General features: G+C 35.5%; 1 protein-coding gene and 1 long non-coding RNA gene across 3 annotated transcripts; one reads left to right on the top strand and one right to left on the bottom strand.

The window, feature by feature from the left end:
* Nucleotides 1–3153: 3153 nt before the first annotated feature.
* Nucleotides 3154–6426, top strand: LOC110893879. Of its 2 annotated transcripts, XM_022141029.2 has the most exons (4): nucleotides 3154–3400; nucleotides 3632–4459; nucleotides 4536–5612; nucleotides 6019–6426. In XM_022141029.2, the coding sequence occupies exons 1-4, from the start codon at nucleotides 3385–3387 to the stop codon at nucleotides 6030–6032; spliced, it is 1935 nt and encodes a 644-aa protein (XP_021996721.1). In that variant the 5' UTR covers nucleotides 3154–3384; the 3' UTR covers nucleotides 6033–6426. The 2 variants fall into 2 exon arrangements, with proteins under 2 accessions (XP_021996721.1, XP_021996719.1); XM_022141027.2 differs by lacking the exon at nucleotides 6019–6426 and having other exon boundaries at nucleotides 4536–5857.
* A 4623-nt stretch (nucleotides 6427–11049) lies between these two features.
* Nucleotides 11050–11977, bottom strand: LOC110896313. The gene is made up of 3 exons (XR_002567827.2): nucleotides 11873–11977; nucleotides 11332–11405; nucleotides 11050–11160 (listed from the first exon to the last, which is right to left on the bottom strand). It is a non-coding gene; the product is annotated as an uncharacterized LOC110896313 (long non-coding RNA).
* Between the last annotated feature and the right edge of the window lie 4085 nt (nucleotides 11978–16062).

The raw sequence follows: 16062 nt of genomic DNA, 5'->3' as shown, positions 1-16062 counted from the left end.
GAAAGAGGATCTTCCGGTTCGAAGTAACCTCGGCTGCAGTGATATATTATTGTTTGTCACCTCCCTAAGACATGAATAGAGTTGTAAACGCAATAAAAAACCCGTTAGAAGGGGCCCTAGGCCCAAAGCCTCGGGACAACCTTCGATGGTCAAGTCATCAAGAATCATGAGATGATGTATTAGTGTAGGATCAAAGCAGTACACAATACTTGTGTCAATGCATCTAGTTGTATAATTTATTACCAGATTTACTCATGAATGCTCGGGCCCTTTGTATCGAATCTTTTAATCCTGGGATAATGGCAGCAAAATCGCGATTTGATAAAAGGCTTCAGATTCCTCTTATTACTACGATTAATCTAAAACAATTACGTTTAGAAAGGTCACCTCAACGTGTAAATACGTTAAAAGATGCAAGATAAATAAAAAAGAGTACACAAATGGAACACACAAGGAATTACCGAAGAAACCAACAACGGGCAAGAGTTAAAGCTCTCATTAAAGAGTTACCTATTACATGATAATGAGACATGCATGAACACGACCTCTGTAACCCAGAATTCACAAGGCATTCAAGAGGTCCGGTTTCACGACGGATTATGACAACAAACGTCAAATATGTCCCTTTAATGTCACTAAAGTTAAGTTCTCAACATTCCTAATTCTATGACAGGTTACAAATAACAAATTACAGAAATGCCCCTTTGGTAAAAAGGGGCATCATTGGCGGCACCACCACTTACTCTATCTTTATCTCCTCCCATGTAGGCTTCACCTTGCTGGCGGCTTCCGCCACACTGGACATCCGTTCTCCGCTGCAGTCTCTCCTGCTGCTTCTGTTACAGGTACAGCTTCTTCAAGGGCGGGTTCGGTAATTACTTCCTCTGGTGGGGGCGTTATCGGGTTTTCAAGCAATTCTTCATTAACGTTAACGTCTTTTGCAGCCTCCTCGCCTTTAAACTCTTGTTTTTCGACTTGTTCAGTTACAGGGCTCGATACTTCCTCGGGTAGGGGCACTTTCGGTATTTCACACGTTTCTTCAATTCACCTCTTTCTTTGACTTGTTTGACCGGTAATACGGGTTGGTTTGAACCGGTTTTTAAAACATTGCTAGTAACTTAGTAAGCCTAGAATCTGCTGAAGAGAGACCTATTTCGAAAGAATCCAAGTTGTGTGGGTCACTAGATTAACCAGTATCCTAAGGGCTTTTAGTCGTCTATCGTGTTTCGTAAATATGTTTCTAAGGATTCTAGTTCCATTATGGATGTTGACGTAGATAGAAGTATATTTAGTGGGTGTGTGAGTTAAACATCGCCATTGCTTTATAATAGCTCGATTATCTGTTCTGTTCGAAGAATAAGTTCCTAGAAAAAATAGCACTGGTTCCATCTAAAAAATTGTTCATTCTTGAGAATTTATCACAAACAACATATAGTTACTAATTTTAGTAATATTTTTAAGCAAATCCAATTGAAAAAATCAAAATAACATATAATTACTAATTTTAATAATTATTTTTAAGCAAACTCAGTTTCATTCATTTCAGTTACCTTCACCCCTTCATCATCACTTTTAACATCTCAGAAACACACAATGAAGAGAACTAGTGTGTGTAAATTTCCAATAATGTTCTCATATGTAATCTATCTTAGTGGTCGGTAGTTCTAGGGTCGAGTTTGAGCCGAGAGGAAAAGACTCAGTGGATACATTCACAACTTCGTTGACTTCGTCAGTGCATTTGAGCAGCGGCATCTAGAAAATAATTATAGGGGTAACGTTCAATTTTTTTTAACGTACTTATGAAACAAAAATAGTAGCACTTAAATAAATAAATTTAAACACATACAAGATAAAAAAGTTTCTTTTTCGATCGCACAAATTAGAGCATTGTTCAAGTACTCCTCACCCATTCGGTTGTGCAAATCCGTCTTGATAAGCTTCATTTAAGAAAAAAAAAAACAATTTTTCAAAGGTTGTGGTTGCAACCGGTACGCTAGCTTCAATGTTCGATAAACCTAAGGAAAAGTATCATGTTTTCTGGTTTCCACCATTACACAAGTAAGGTCACTCAATCCATTCAATTTTGCAAATTTATCTTCCTTTGGAGTGTGATAAAAGACCTAAGATCACCCGAAAGACACCCTCTTTCTTCTTTAGTAAAATCATTCGTATACATCTCAGAATCTTAGATATGTCAAACTTAGCAAACACACTACCATATGACAACGCGAAAATAAACTGATTCACCCTAGACCCGCTGAACTACTACTGCCCGTGCCGGAGAATCAGTTTATTTTCGCATTCCCTTCTTTCTTTTTATATTTTATTCAATTAGGTGATACTTCAAGGGGTAACATAATTTTTTTTAAAGGGGTAGCGGAATCGAAAAAACGTCAAATGCCTTAATTCTTTAATGCTGCTAAAGTTAAAGTTTTCAACTAAAAGCAAGTAAAATTAATATACTCATGATCTTGAAGTCGAAGTAATTAGAAATTGTAAATAAAATAAAACCTTAGGGGAGAGTTCATTGGGGAACACTAAAAAAGTGGGGAACGGGGGAACACTCTTAAAAATTATACTTAACATGTTAAAAAAAATCTTTTTCTAAATTTTTTTCGGCGCCTTTTCTTATAAATACAAGTAGAAACATTTTTGATGAAAAAATCGAAAACTAAAAATATAAAAAAATTTTAAAAAAACAGTTATATCTTATAGAATTATCTTAACATGTTAAAAATAAATTTTTTTAAAAAAATTTTCAGCGCTTTTCTTTATAAGAAGGAGGAGAAACTAGTAGCCTTTTTTAATAGTTTTTTTAATATTTTTAGTTTTTTATTTTTTTTATTAAAAATGCTTCTACAAGTATATATAAAAGGAGAAGCGCCGAAAAAGATGTTTAAAAAATTAATTTTTAACATGTTAAGTTAAATTTTTAAGAGTGTTCCCCGGTTCCCCACTTTTTTAGTGTTCCCCAATGAACCTCACACTAAAACCTTAATTATACTCACATTAAACCCATCAATCATAATAATCAAAGAGATGGATGCATATATGTTTATCATATTTTATGTAATAAAAGTAGGGGAGCATAAGATAGATATGCAAATGGGTCAAAAGTATAAAGTTAAGTTCTCTTTCCTTTCCTAACAATCCAAGAATGGAATATAGTTGAAGTCTTGTTGAGGGATGGAGGAATAAAGTGTGAGTGAGTTTGGAAAGAATAATTGAGATTTCTTATTGAAGGGTTAATTCCTTTCATGTAATCAAAGATATTCTTTTTCATTTTCTTTATAATGGCGCATTTGGGTTCCAAACACTATCAGTCACTTGGCAATTTGTGTGCGGTATTCAACTTGCTGATCGATCTAAGGCAAAGGAAATTTCATGGATATTATACCTGGTATGTCACTTGTTATTCCATTTTACGTATGTTTTTCGATACTAGATTGAGAAATCATAATATAAATTGATAAGAGATGATGTATTTATGCTTAAGGAATGAGGCAGTGAGAGATACAAAACTATTTCTCTCTGGCTTTCCTGTTGACACTCCTATTTTGTATTTCTTTTTTTTTTAATGTTTAAACAAATTTTTTTTTGACCAATCTGTTGGTAACATAAATCGATATAGTTACAAGGGACGAAATTGATCACTTTGGTCACCCCCATCCGCTCAGCATTGTGTATCTACAACAGCCTAATCAAAAAGATGAAAATTCTGAAGACGAAGATGAAGACAAAGAGAAAGATGAAGATGATTTTGTGGAGGAAGACCATCATGGTGGACAATGCAACCTGTGTGAGGAACGAATCTGGTCATTCCATTTGTGTTACTACCAATGCAAGTCCTGTGACTACTCATTGCACAAATTTTGTGCAGAACTACCCGAGACCCTAGTAAATCACCCATCACACCCTAACCACAATCTTTTTCTCGGTCGTTTTTATACTCGTAGAGTTAACTGTCATGTCTGCAATACCGAGCTTAAGGGCAACCGTTTTTATTATTGTTCTGTCTGCTTTATTTGCATGGACATTACTTGTGCTACTATGTCGAAACAGAAGATAAACCACCCTAGTCACCCTCACCTACTGGAACGAATGCCTGGGTCCATCGTATCTAGTTGTTCAGCTTGTGGTAATAAACATGAAGGGGTCTTCTTTCTATGTACCACATGTCCTGGGTTTCGGATCAACCAGGACTGTGCTTTGTTGCCTGCCAAGTTACTAATACAAAATCATACCGATGGGACTTTCACTCATTCTCATCCACTTACCCTTGCCTATTCCTTTTCCTCTTTCGATCAACGATCTGCATTCTACCCCATTTGTAGAGCCTGTAGTCAGCATTTCAAATATCATTTATGGGCTTACAAATGTGATAAATGCCGATATTATGTGCATGTTGACTGTGCAACTTCAAAGAAAGAACCATTTATGTCCATCTTCCAACATGAAAGTGAGCAATCTCTTTTTTTTTTTTTTTGTGTGAACATTATATCTTAGTTTAATTTCAAGTATCTTGTTTTTATCAGGCCTTGGCGAAACTTCTAAAAATTTTAAAGATGATGAACATCCGAATCTGCTCCACTGCCCATTTAACGATGAAGGTGACAACCTTTTAAAGCGTCATATGTCTAATCAAAAGGAGTTGATTGATAAAAAAAATGATGGTGACACGCTCAACCATTTTAGCCATCAACACCCACTCATCCTTTTCGACAAGCAAACACCAGTTGGTATAACTCTTCACGACCCCATGAAAAGAGTTCGGCTATTATGTGACGGATGTGTGAAACCAATCATAACAGTACCATTTTACATGTGTTCCGAATATGTTGATGGAAAATGTTGTTTTGTTCTTCATGAGTGGTGTGCCAAACTACCCTCGGAAGTACAAGACTACGTGGGCCATCCCGAGCATACTCTTTTTCTACTGCCGAAAATCTCTGATAGGTTCTTTGGTGTGTTCAAATGTACTGTTTGCAGGTTACGATCTAATGGTTTCGCGTATGGATGCACAATGTGTGACTTTTATGTTGATATTAATTGTGCATTCATACCTGAAGAAATAACACATGAGGCTCATCCAGATCATCTCCTATTGAGAGTAAAGACTTCACCTTCTAATGAAATGCGTTTGTCTTGCAAAGCATGTGATGACCATTCGTCGCCAAGGTGGGGATTTCAGTGTCCCTCTTGTAATTTCTACATTCATGTAGAGTGTGCTTTGTTATTGCCTAAAGTGATTAAGCACAAGTGTGATAAACATCCTTTGAGCCTTAGATACCATCCAGCGGAGAACCATATCAGCGATTACTTTTGTGAGATATGTGAGTATGCTTTAAACCCTTGGATATGGTTCTACCATTGCACTACATGTGCCCAGTCTATGCATGTTGGTTGTGTACCGTATATACTTCAATGTGAGCAAGGTAAATATCCTTGGAAACGTGATGTCAATAGGTTTCTCAATATCAAATTTGGAGGAATGCTTGAGATCAAAGGTCACTCACACCGCTTGGCTTTTGCTCAAGGGTTTGAGAGTGATGGAAAGTGCGTTAAGTGTCATCGACAATTGGAATTCAATATGATCTTTAAGTGCTTGGAATGTGAGTTTGCATTTCATTATAAGTGTGCATCTTTATTTCTCAGTTGATCTAGCTCTTTGTCTTATACTTTGTAAATTTGCTATATGTGTCCGAGTCAATTCTTTTGACTAGTTTGGTTTTGATCTTTTATCATTTGGTGTCAACCACTTGACTATTGTAAGCTTTTTATGAGTATCGAATAAATTATCAATTATCTTGTAACAACTTCTAGCTATAGTTTGATGCAGCCACACTATTGTAAACTTTTATATTTGCCAATCTATTATCATGTTTTGTCAGTTGATCCGGTTCTTTTGACTATAGTAAATTAATTTTGTATTGTATGGTGATGTAGAATTAAAGTAACTTGTAACAACTTTCACAATTATAGTTGAACTTTCAATTAATACTTTGTACGTGACTACAGGTATTATCCATTAAGGTATGGCATCATGTTTTGTTTGATGGATATCCACTTTGTCCGGGAAAAGGTCGCCAAGGGTGAAGTCCGTGTTCTACATGTACCATCACGATACCAAATAGCCGACATCTTTATAAAAGGATTGCCAAAGGTTCTATTCGATGATTTTCGCACCAGTCTCAACATCCGTGATCCTCTCGTTTCGATTGCAGGGGAATATTAGAATAAAGCTAAATCATAGCAATTGATTTGTATCTCATTATTGTAAATAATTAACTAGAGCTTAATTAGAGGAAGACCATTAACTAGAGGAGACATTCTAGGAAGACCACTGACTTGTAAATGATTATATATATCTTGTAAATGACTGATTGAATCAGACAAGAAATTACAAAGTCTAACAATCAGTCGTAATGGCGGGTTTTAAGTTAGATCCAATGGTGGTTATAATCATCATGGTGGCATATATGCGGTTTCATGTCACGCTGGCCGGAGAAGTGATAACTGTCGGCGGTCCCCTTGGCTGGAATGTTCCTACAAACCCGAAAGATTACACCCTGTGGTCAGGGAAACAAAAATTTAAGACAACTGATGTTCTTTGGTTTACCGGAAAGGATTCTGTCGCAGAAGTGAAGGAGGAAGCGTACTACTCGTGTGACATAAAAAATCCCGTTTGACTTATCACATCCGGCCCTGACCGAATCACATTGTTGACACCAGGCTCCCACTTTTTCATTTGCACCAAACTAGATCATTGCAAACTTGGTCAGAAGTTTGTAGCCAATGTCTCCCCTAGCTAATTAGATAAAATATTTCAAAATTGTTGATGTATGAGTGGCATTAAATCAATGTATAAGAAACATATGACATTTGTGACCAATTTCACATAGATGTGGTTATGTAACATAACTTGACCAACAGGGTGGAGCTCAACTATAAAGTGTGTTTTGTCTAAATAGTATAAATGATGTGGGCTTTTAGATTAAAATAATTTATGGACTGTTATGGTTCGAATATGGTGCTTTGTTAATTTTACTCTGTTATCTATTGGTTTTGCTCGTTTTGTTTTTTAGATGATACGGGTCTGATCATCGAATTGTTGACATTTTTATATTGATTACTAGTTTAAGATCCCGCGAATTTCGCGGGTGGACTAACACACAAATACATAACTTAAAATTGTTGAAATAATTCTTTGAAAGAAATAAACGTTCAAGTAACGAAATCCATCCCTCTACCAACGGGTACGTAATGTCAAACGAAGTTAGAAAACCAACGCACTATTTTTACGATCTAATTAAACAAACAATACAAATACCGTTCGGCTCTTACACACACGTCCCAACGTATCTGAAAGGTAAAATAAAACACACTATTTTTACGGTCATTAATATTATATGTAAATGACTTGCTTTAATCGAATCTATTATAAAGTCAAAAGAAGAATATTTCTGTAGTCGAAAGAAGATAATTGAACTCTACATGTTTGGTATCGTTTACATATTGGTTTTTGTTTGCTTATGGTGGGTTACAACTCCTTTAATGGGAAAATCAGAAAAGAAAAAAAAAAGTTTCACAAACAAAATTACTAAAATACATATGGACAAAATTACTAAAAAAGACATGAAATGGAAACAGTATATACAAACATCAAGCGGGAAAAGTGGTTTAGAAGAAACTACAACAGGTGTTATTTGTTCTATTGTCACATAATGGTCCCCTAAAGCATTAGTTGCACAACCAAGGTTTATATAAGAAGAATTAACACAAATAAAAATGAATTTGTTTAACTGAAAGAGAACCAATCAATGCTTAGTAAAGCTATATTATAGTTTGGATTGAACTCCGATTAAGTGTTTCTCCGCACACGTAACATGTCTGCAAGATACCAAAAAACCAACAAACTTAACTACCACACGCGGCAAAATTTGAGGTTTGTTTGAAGTAAAATACGACAAAAGAACAGTACCTGATGTCAACAACCAAAGGCCATGTCTTTGATATTAGTAACCAAAATTGGGCATTGCTGAATAAGATCCAAAAAAAAAAAAAAAAAAATCATCACACCTCGAATTTAACCAAGAACCGTGTTAATGCAAAGTACTTTGAAAGAACTGTATGAATTAGAATTTTTTTTTTACGTGCAGTAAAATGGGCCAATGAGTAACGGGTCAGAATGGACTTGAGCCAAAACGGTAAATGTTCTGACTGTCAAATGTGTACCTGGTTGTCAATTGTTGCTTTATATTAGAAGGGATTTCCATAAATGCTAAAAGAGCAAATTCGGTCTCTTTTCGTAGTATTGCAGCTACATTATTTGACATGATTTCTGTGAAATTGACAAACTAAGACAACAAATAGAATAACATCAGAAGTTACAATATCTTAGTAGCACACTATAGATACTAAAAAATAACATTAGAAGTTACGATATCTCAGTTGCGATCAGGGATATTATCGTCAAATTCTTTCACTATGTCCCACGGCCCATCACTATCCTCAAGTAATACAATAGAGAGTGGAAGCTTGCTGTACAAAAATATATATTATACTTTAGCAAAAGCCGATAAAAATTCTTACAAATAGAAACTTATTACTTAATAAATGTTGTAGAGTGTAGACAATCACCTTGCTTCAAAGATACATCAAACTTAATAAATTCTTCGTTGTAGAGTGTAGACCTCCAAATATGAAGCGCCTTCATAAGAAGTCATTGTGGTTAGTTTGCCTTCAAAGCAATTTGTTATAAAATAAACAATGATTATTTTGAAAGAAGCCCCATAGTGCGACCCAGTCCATGGTATGGATCCTAAAACAACAATGTTCAGATTTATCTTATCTTAAAAATCCCAATAAAAAGCATTAAATTCAAAGCGAAAAGTGACCCGATAACTTACTATTCCATAAGATCACTATCAAGGCTTATTCCCACCACTAATTTTAGTGTAGAACACCACCACATTTAGTTTTTTTTTTTTTTTTTTTTTTTTTTATCATTTTGCATTATTCAAATGACTCCAAACATTCTTTATATAATCACAGATATACAAACTCAGAAAAGATTCAAAATGCTCTTGGTAATCTTGATTAATTCATCAAAATATACTTCTTTAAAGCTACAATAAAAGATGTTATAATCCGGTATTAAAAGGGAAATCAAGAGAATTGTCCACCTGATTATATTAACGATTCAGATATCTTGCTTACACAATGTCGTTAATCTCTTATATCCAAAACGGGATGAATTTTGTAACCCACCACCGAAGCAACCTGAGCCCAAGGTCGGCAACACTGCCTAAACATAATTGACGAAAATCATACCTAAAAAGATAGAAAAGATCAGTAATTTGATATCAAACCGACGACATGAGAATCCAAAACGAAGAATCAACACTGGCGAGTATAGAGGTGAAGAAGCGATTTGTGGTTTGAAATCGGAAAGAACGATCTAAGATATATCAAATTAACAATCAGAATATGAATCAACAAAAGGAAAATACATACAAGATTGATTATAGTGGCTGGATCTTTGAAGAAACAATTGTAGCGGCTTGATCTTAAAAGAACCATCAAATCTTACCATATGGAAGACCGAAACAAAAATCATATTGATTACAGCATCACGCGATATTATAAAATTATAAAATGAACCAACAGAAAGAGAAACTTACCATATGGAAGACCGAAACAAAAATCACGAATCTTTGCCGACCGTTGTTGTTCAGAGATTACGTTTTCCGTTGGTTCACTGATTGCTTCTCCATTGACATATTCTGTAGTACTTGAATTTGGTTTCCCTAAAATAGCATTATGTGATTTTAATGTACGATTTAGAACTGACTTACTATCTAACTAAATCAAAGATTGATTTGATTTGGTGTCACAAGAGTAAGAAACTGAGAAGAGAAGAATACGATTGTAAAACGTTTTGCCGCTAAAACATATCTTACCTTCGATTGTCCGTTCTGTAGCATGGTGTGAAAGATCCAGATAACGAAATAATTTCAAATCTTCCCTACAACAAACCATATATTTCCGTTAAATGAAATAATTTCATAAATTATTCAAATTAAGTTCCTAAGATCATATGTTACGGTTCCTACAGAAGAACTGGCATGGGGCAAAGTCACATGTGAAATAACTTCTAAGCCCGCTATTGAACACGATAAGATCCGCGCCTTTCCATTTCACAGAGCCCCAATCCATTTTATCGAGTTTCAAAGTGGTCCTCACTTGTTTTGGTGAGCCAGCTGGCGGTCGACTCTGCAGGACCAGGTATGGGGCCCGGTAATACTCGATCGTGCAATTAAACTCAGCGAATTTAAACACCAAGAAACCAGTATGTTTAGTTATTAGTCTCCTGTTAACTTCATATATTGAAGATTTGTTTGTTACAGCAGTTGATAACAAACACAAAAGGGATTCCCATTGGTTTCTTCCAATTGAATCACCAACAAATGCTAATCTTCTGTTGCTCAGTCTTTCTAGCATAGTTTTTGCATCAAAGAAGATAAAAAACTAAGGATTCATTTGCAAAGAAAAAACTTTTACCAAAAACTCCAAATGATTACTTTTTATAAAAAACTGAAGTCAAAGATGCTCGCCAGACTACCAATTCATTTCCATAAAGTGAGTGTTTTGCATAAGAATATGATTTGCATCAAATAAATATAAGCAGCACATGATAATAGGTTTACTCATGTGCATCCACTTGTTACATCAAAACCCAACAAAAAGTTAAGCAGACCAAAGTGTTACTCTTTTAATATGTTCCCCTAGATAAACTTTATCAATTATGTCCCAAAACAATACCTAAAGAATGTTTATTAAGCCAAAAACTCACAATTTAGTGCACCCGTAGTGGTTTCGAAACGAAATAACTGATTTTTAGTGATAACGAAAACCTCTTTTCCATGAATACCAAATTCTTTGGGTTGATTTGTTTCGGCACGCTTGATCCGACCCGTGTCACACGTTATCTATAAAATTAATATAAAGGTAAAAAAATAACTAAATATATCGGGTTATCTTTTATACCTTCAGCAATCTCCATTTTGTATATTTTCAGCACAAGCAACTCCTCAATTAACGTGCTGACTGGCTTAACCGGCCTTGACACGTTTGACAAAAGCCCAAAACGCTCCAAAACTACCCATTTTCAAGTAACAAATAAGTCTCTACACATTGCAAAATAATAAACAAATCGAAAGCAAAAACCAAAATAAAAATTACCTGAAATAAAAAAAAAAATCTAAAAGCAAATTGAAAAGCAAAAACTGAATGAAAGCTTAAACATGAATACAAAAGTAAAAACATTACCTATGTTGCTTCATCGAGTGGTTTTCCACAGTCGATGGCTTCAAATTTGGCGAGTTCCCCTTTCTTTCAGTTTACTGCACATAAATGAAAGCTTAAATATGAATACAAAAGTAAAAACATCACGAATACAGATTCAATATTTCATCCGGCAAATAATCAATTTTCCAGCAAGATATTCAAATACAAATCAGATTCAGATGATAAAAATCAAGAACAAAATAGTAAATTACAAATCAGTAACCATAACTCATGGATAATTCTGTAGTATTTTAATTACATTCAACAAAACTTATGGATATTGAAACCCTAGACCTCAAAAATCGTAATTATTGTTCCAAAACTCATGGATACTCAGATTCAAAAACACAAACCTGATGGTTGTTGAAAAAAACATCTACAAAAAACAAATTTAAGATATAAATCTACAAAAAACAAATTTGATTTACCATATCAGTCGATTTAGATCGAGAGATCACCGTCATAATATTAAGTATAAACCGAGTCACCGTCATAATCCCAATCGGAACCCTAAATCGAATACCTTAAAGATGAAGATGAGAATCCATGGTCTGCGGCTAGGTTTTCTCCAAACAGAATGCGAATGAGGGATTATGTGATGAAGAGGAACAATGGAAACAAAAAAACCCTAATCCCAGTATGAGATAATGAGAGAGAGAGACTATAAAAGAAGCGTATGTGAGAAGCTTCTCCAATCGATGTATATTGCCGCTCAAATAAGAATTGTGAGGAATATTAAGTTGACAGGTGGCAATAATAGGATTAAAATAATGCCAAGTGGCACCAAAGTGTTTTGTTTTAATATAGATAATAGATGTGTAGTAAAGTTTATGAGTTTGCAATTGCAGCTGATCACACACACAAAATGGATAAGTTGATTTTTATCACTTGCTTAAAAATTTACAAAGAGATGATATATCTTGTAAAATGTGAATAACTATCTCTCTCTCGTACATATAACTTAAATAACTTTTTAACCAACATAACAACTAGACTAAACCGTTTTAAACTATGTAAACTTTGCACATGTGTTGATCACATGGTATACAATGCCTTCTTATTTTGACAACGATAACATATATAAATCGATCGAATATCGCTCTATTCATACACATATTTTTTTGAACATCCAACCAAGCCCAGCCACACGGGTACACCCATTGGCAAAAGGTCACCCACGCCCGCGACTGCAAACAACGCTATGATATGTACCACTTGGTTTGATAGATAACCCGTTAAAGTGGGTCAAGCTCCACAGAAAATAGAGAGAAACAAGATGAAATCTAGAGAGAATTTGAGACTTAATATTTGTCATTCATATCTTTCTCCAAACCAACAATCCTCTTTTAAAGGAAACAAAATCAAAATAACTAACACCCCACTATTTCCTAATCCTAGTAACATGAGAATATGGGCATTCCCACTATCTCTTTATTTTCTCACATGCTAATTAACAAAAACTAAGAAGTAAATAAAGAAATGAAAAAAAGGAATTAAACTTATGCATGGAACCAAGGGTGTGGCATGTAACATTCCCTCCCGCTCAAAACAATCCTTGTCCTCAAGGATGCAATTGGTGAACACATTCTAATAAGCCATGATGGCCGCCACTCGGTCCTTCCTACGACATTTGGAGATGTAGTAACGAGGCGCCACGGAGGCCGCCACTCGGTCACCCTGGTGACTTCTTTGGCTGGAGTTGTTGTCTTCTTTGTCACCAATAAATTCTGAGTAGAATCGGCACTAGCACGATGAAACAAATTTTGCCATAAAAATGTCTTTATCACCTTTCTGCAAGTAGTCTTTTTGAACCAAAGCACCGGTCTCTTTTTCTTCTTCAAACTACTTTTCATGGCTTTCAACATAGATGGCATAAAAATATCCTTTTTCTTTTGGGAATCAAGGATGTGATTGTCCCTTTGGGTTGAGTTAGTCTTGCCTAACATGGAGGATGGGAAAAGGGTCTTAGGTAACAATGGAAAGAGGGTTTGTTTTGACTGCATCAAAGAAGAGGATGACGTAATGTTTGGGTGTGATGAAACATGTCTCGGTGGTGGTGCAGCAACGGATGTGGATGGTGTTGTGACTTGTGGAGTAAGGGTTCGGAACGGAGGTGGTGCTGCTGCGGATGACTGGACAGGCGGTGCGGTGGCGGAAATGGGTGGTGAAGGTGTAGGAGTTTGGGGGGCTTCCCACGCAGTTCGAATTGATTGGAACTCGTTGCGAAGGGTTTGCAACTGAGATTCGAGTCTCACAAGGGATTCATTCATCCACTGATAGAACTCGATTTCCGATAAAGTTTGAGCAGCCATTGATCCGGGGGGATCACGATAGCTCTGATACCAAATGATATGTACCACTTGGTTTGATAGATAACCCGTTAAAGTGGGTCAAGCTCCACAGAAAATAGAGAGAAACAAGATGAAATCTAGAGAGAATTTGAGACTTAATATTTTTCATTCATATCTTTCTCCAAACCAGCAATCCTCTTTTAAAGGAAACAAAATCAAAATAACTAACACCCCACTATTTCCTAATCCTAGTAACATGAGAATATGGGCATTCCCACTATCTCTTTATTTTCTCACATGCTAATTAACAAAAACTAAGAAGTAAATAAAGAAATGAAAAAAAGGAATTAAACTTATGCATGGAACCAAGGGTGTGGCACGTAACATAGTGACTCAGCTCGTCACCAATTCAAGAGGAAACTCACTGTCTGATAGTCCACTGTGGTAAATCCTCTGGCTCGCGCATGACAACCGACGACCTACCTACACATATTTTTTTTTTATAATTTAACAATACTTCTTAACTTTTAAACATTTTAGTTTTTATATGATTTATATGCTATTTGTTAACTTGTGATTTTTGTAGGAGTCAAAGTGAAGTTTAGACCGGCTTATTGTTTTTTTCTATATATCTTGTAAATTTAAATTGATTAAAATTAATATCTTCATGCTCAAGATTTTTTTACTATTATCTTTATTGAGGGTCTAGGCAACAACACATGTCAGCGGTGGAGTATCGGTTCATCCTTATATACCGGTTATGGTTAATGATCTCATTGTTTTCGGTTGATAAGTATTGTCCAGTTTGCTGCAAGGTTTGTTTGGATAACTTTGGGGAGCATGCGGTCCATTGCAAGGTTTGTTTCGATTAATATGTGTAGGGACACTATTCTAGAGGTACCCCGGTGACTTTCTTTAAGGTAGTTCGTCTGCTGTAGTCTCGTTCGTGACAAAATGTCATGCGCGAGCCAGAGGATTTACCACAGTGGACTATTAGACAATGAGTTTCCTCTTGAATTGGTGACGGGCTGGCTGAGTTGCTAGCGTTGTCTGCGGTCGCGGGCGCAGGTACCCTTTTGCAAATGGGTGTAACCCGTGTGACCGGGCTTTGTTAGATGTTCAAAAAATTATGTGTATCAACAGACCGAACATCGAAAAGTAATAAGACTACTAAACCTCAATACACACGTAGAACACAAAGATCTTAATGATGAAAGAGATCGAAATGTTATCTTTTTTCATAAACTCTTTCAAACTCTCCTTCTATAGGTTAGGTCAATGAAAAGTTTCACTACTAGCCAAACATGAATTGAGTTGATGTATATTTAAAGACTCTTAATGCAATAAAATTTGGATCGTTTCATTCAAATTTTAGAGAATTGTACTTTTGATCAGATTTCATTTCAAATTTTACTTTGAATATTGGTGTTTCATTCACTTCAGTTTTGAACAAATCTTAACTTATTTGATGTAAACGAAGAGCAAAACACGTTGATTCTGTGAATACCCGTGTTGATCTTCCCCAAACCCCCAAAATTCAACCTAAAGGGCACAGAATTTGAAGTGAAAATTGAGTAATTTCAAAATTGAAGTCTGATGGAAAACTTACAAGAGAATCATATAAATAATGACAGAAATTCGAAATGGGCCACAAAAAGGCCATGGGCCAAACACAAGCCCAAAAACAAAATGCCCAAAACACCGAAAAAAACATAAAAAGATAAATAACTAATAGAAATAAATGTTTTTTAGTGAAGCCCCTTTTGTCACACGATCTTGGGCCTCCAGATACAAGATGGCCAGCACCTCCACACTTGGATCCGCATCACTTAGGTGCTGTTTGTTTTTTGCTAAAACAATCTCCCTCTCCTTTTTCTGTGAACACTTTTATTTTGTGTTTTGGTTATATACTTATATGAAATCTTAAAATTAAAATCATAACTTCATTTTTGTATCAAAAATATTTCATTCTTATAGTTGCAAATGACTAGCTTCTATCACTTTGATCACCATCATCCAATCAGCCTTGTGCATTTGCAACAGCTTAATCACGACGATGAAGAAAACGATGAGGGTGATTTTGTGCATCTTCGCCTTCAAAATTTTCATTTTGTAGCCTATAGTAGTTGGTTCCATTTGTTGGTATCATCGTCATCGGAAACCCAGGACCAGTCGGAACGGATCGAGTTGTGACCGCATACACAATCATTCTCAAACAAACCACAACTTTCACAATACTTCATGTTGAATCAAACTAACCGAAAATATGCTGAATGATAATAAACTAACCGAAACAAAATCTGATCGAACTGAACTTCTTATAAACACAAACTTGCATTACAGAATACGTACTGAAACAAGAGGTTTGGGATCCGTATTTATACGCAACAACAGGCACGTCTTGAGGAGTCACAACGTTTGA

This window comes from Helianthus annuus, chromosome 12 (genome assembly GCF_002127325.2).
Source record: "Helianthus annuus cultivar XRQ/B chromosome 12, HanXRQr2.0-SUNRISE, whole genome shotgun sequence".
Taxonomy (NCBI): Eukaryota; Viridiplantae; Streptophyta; class Magnoliopsida; order Asterales; family Asteraceae; genus Helianthus; species Helianthus annuus.
Note: the sequence above shows the minus strand (reverse complement) of the source record. Positions and strands in the feature narration are given on the sequence as shown.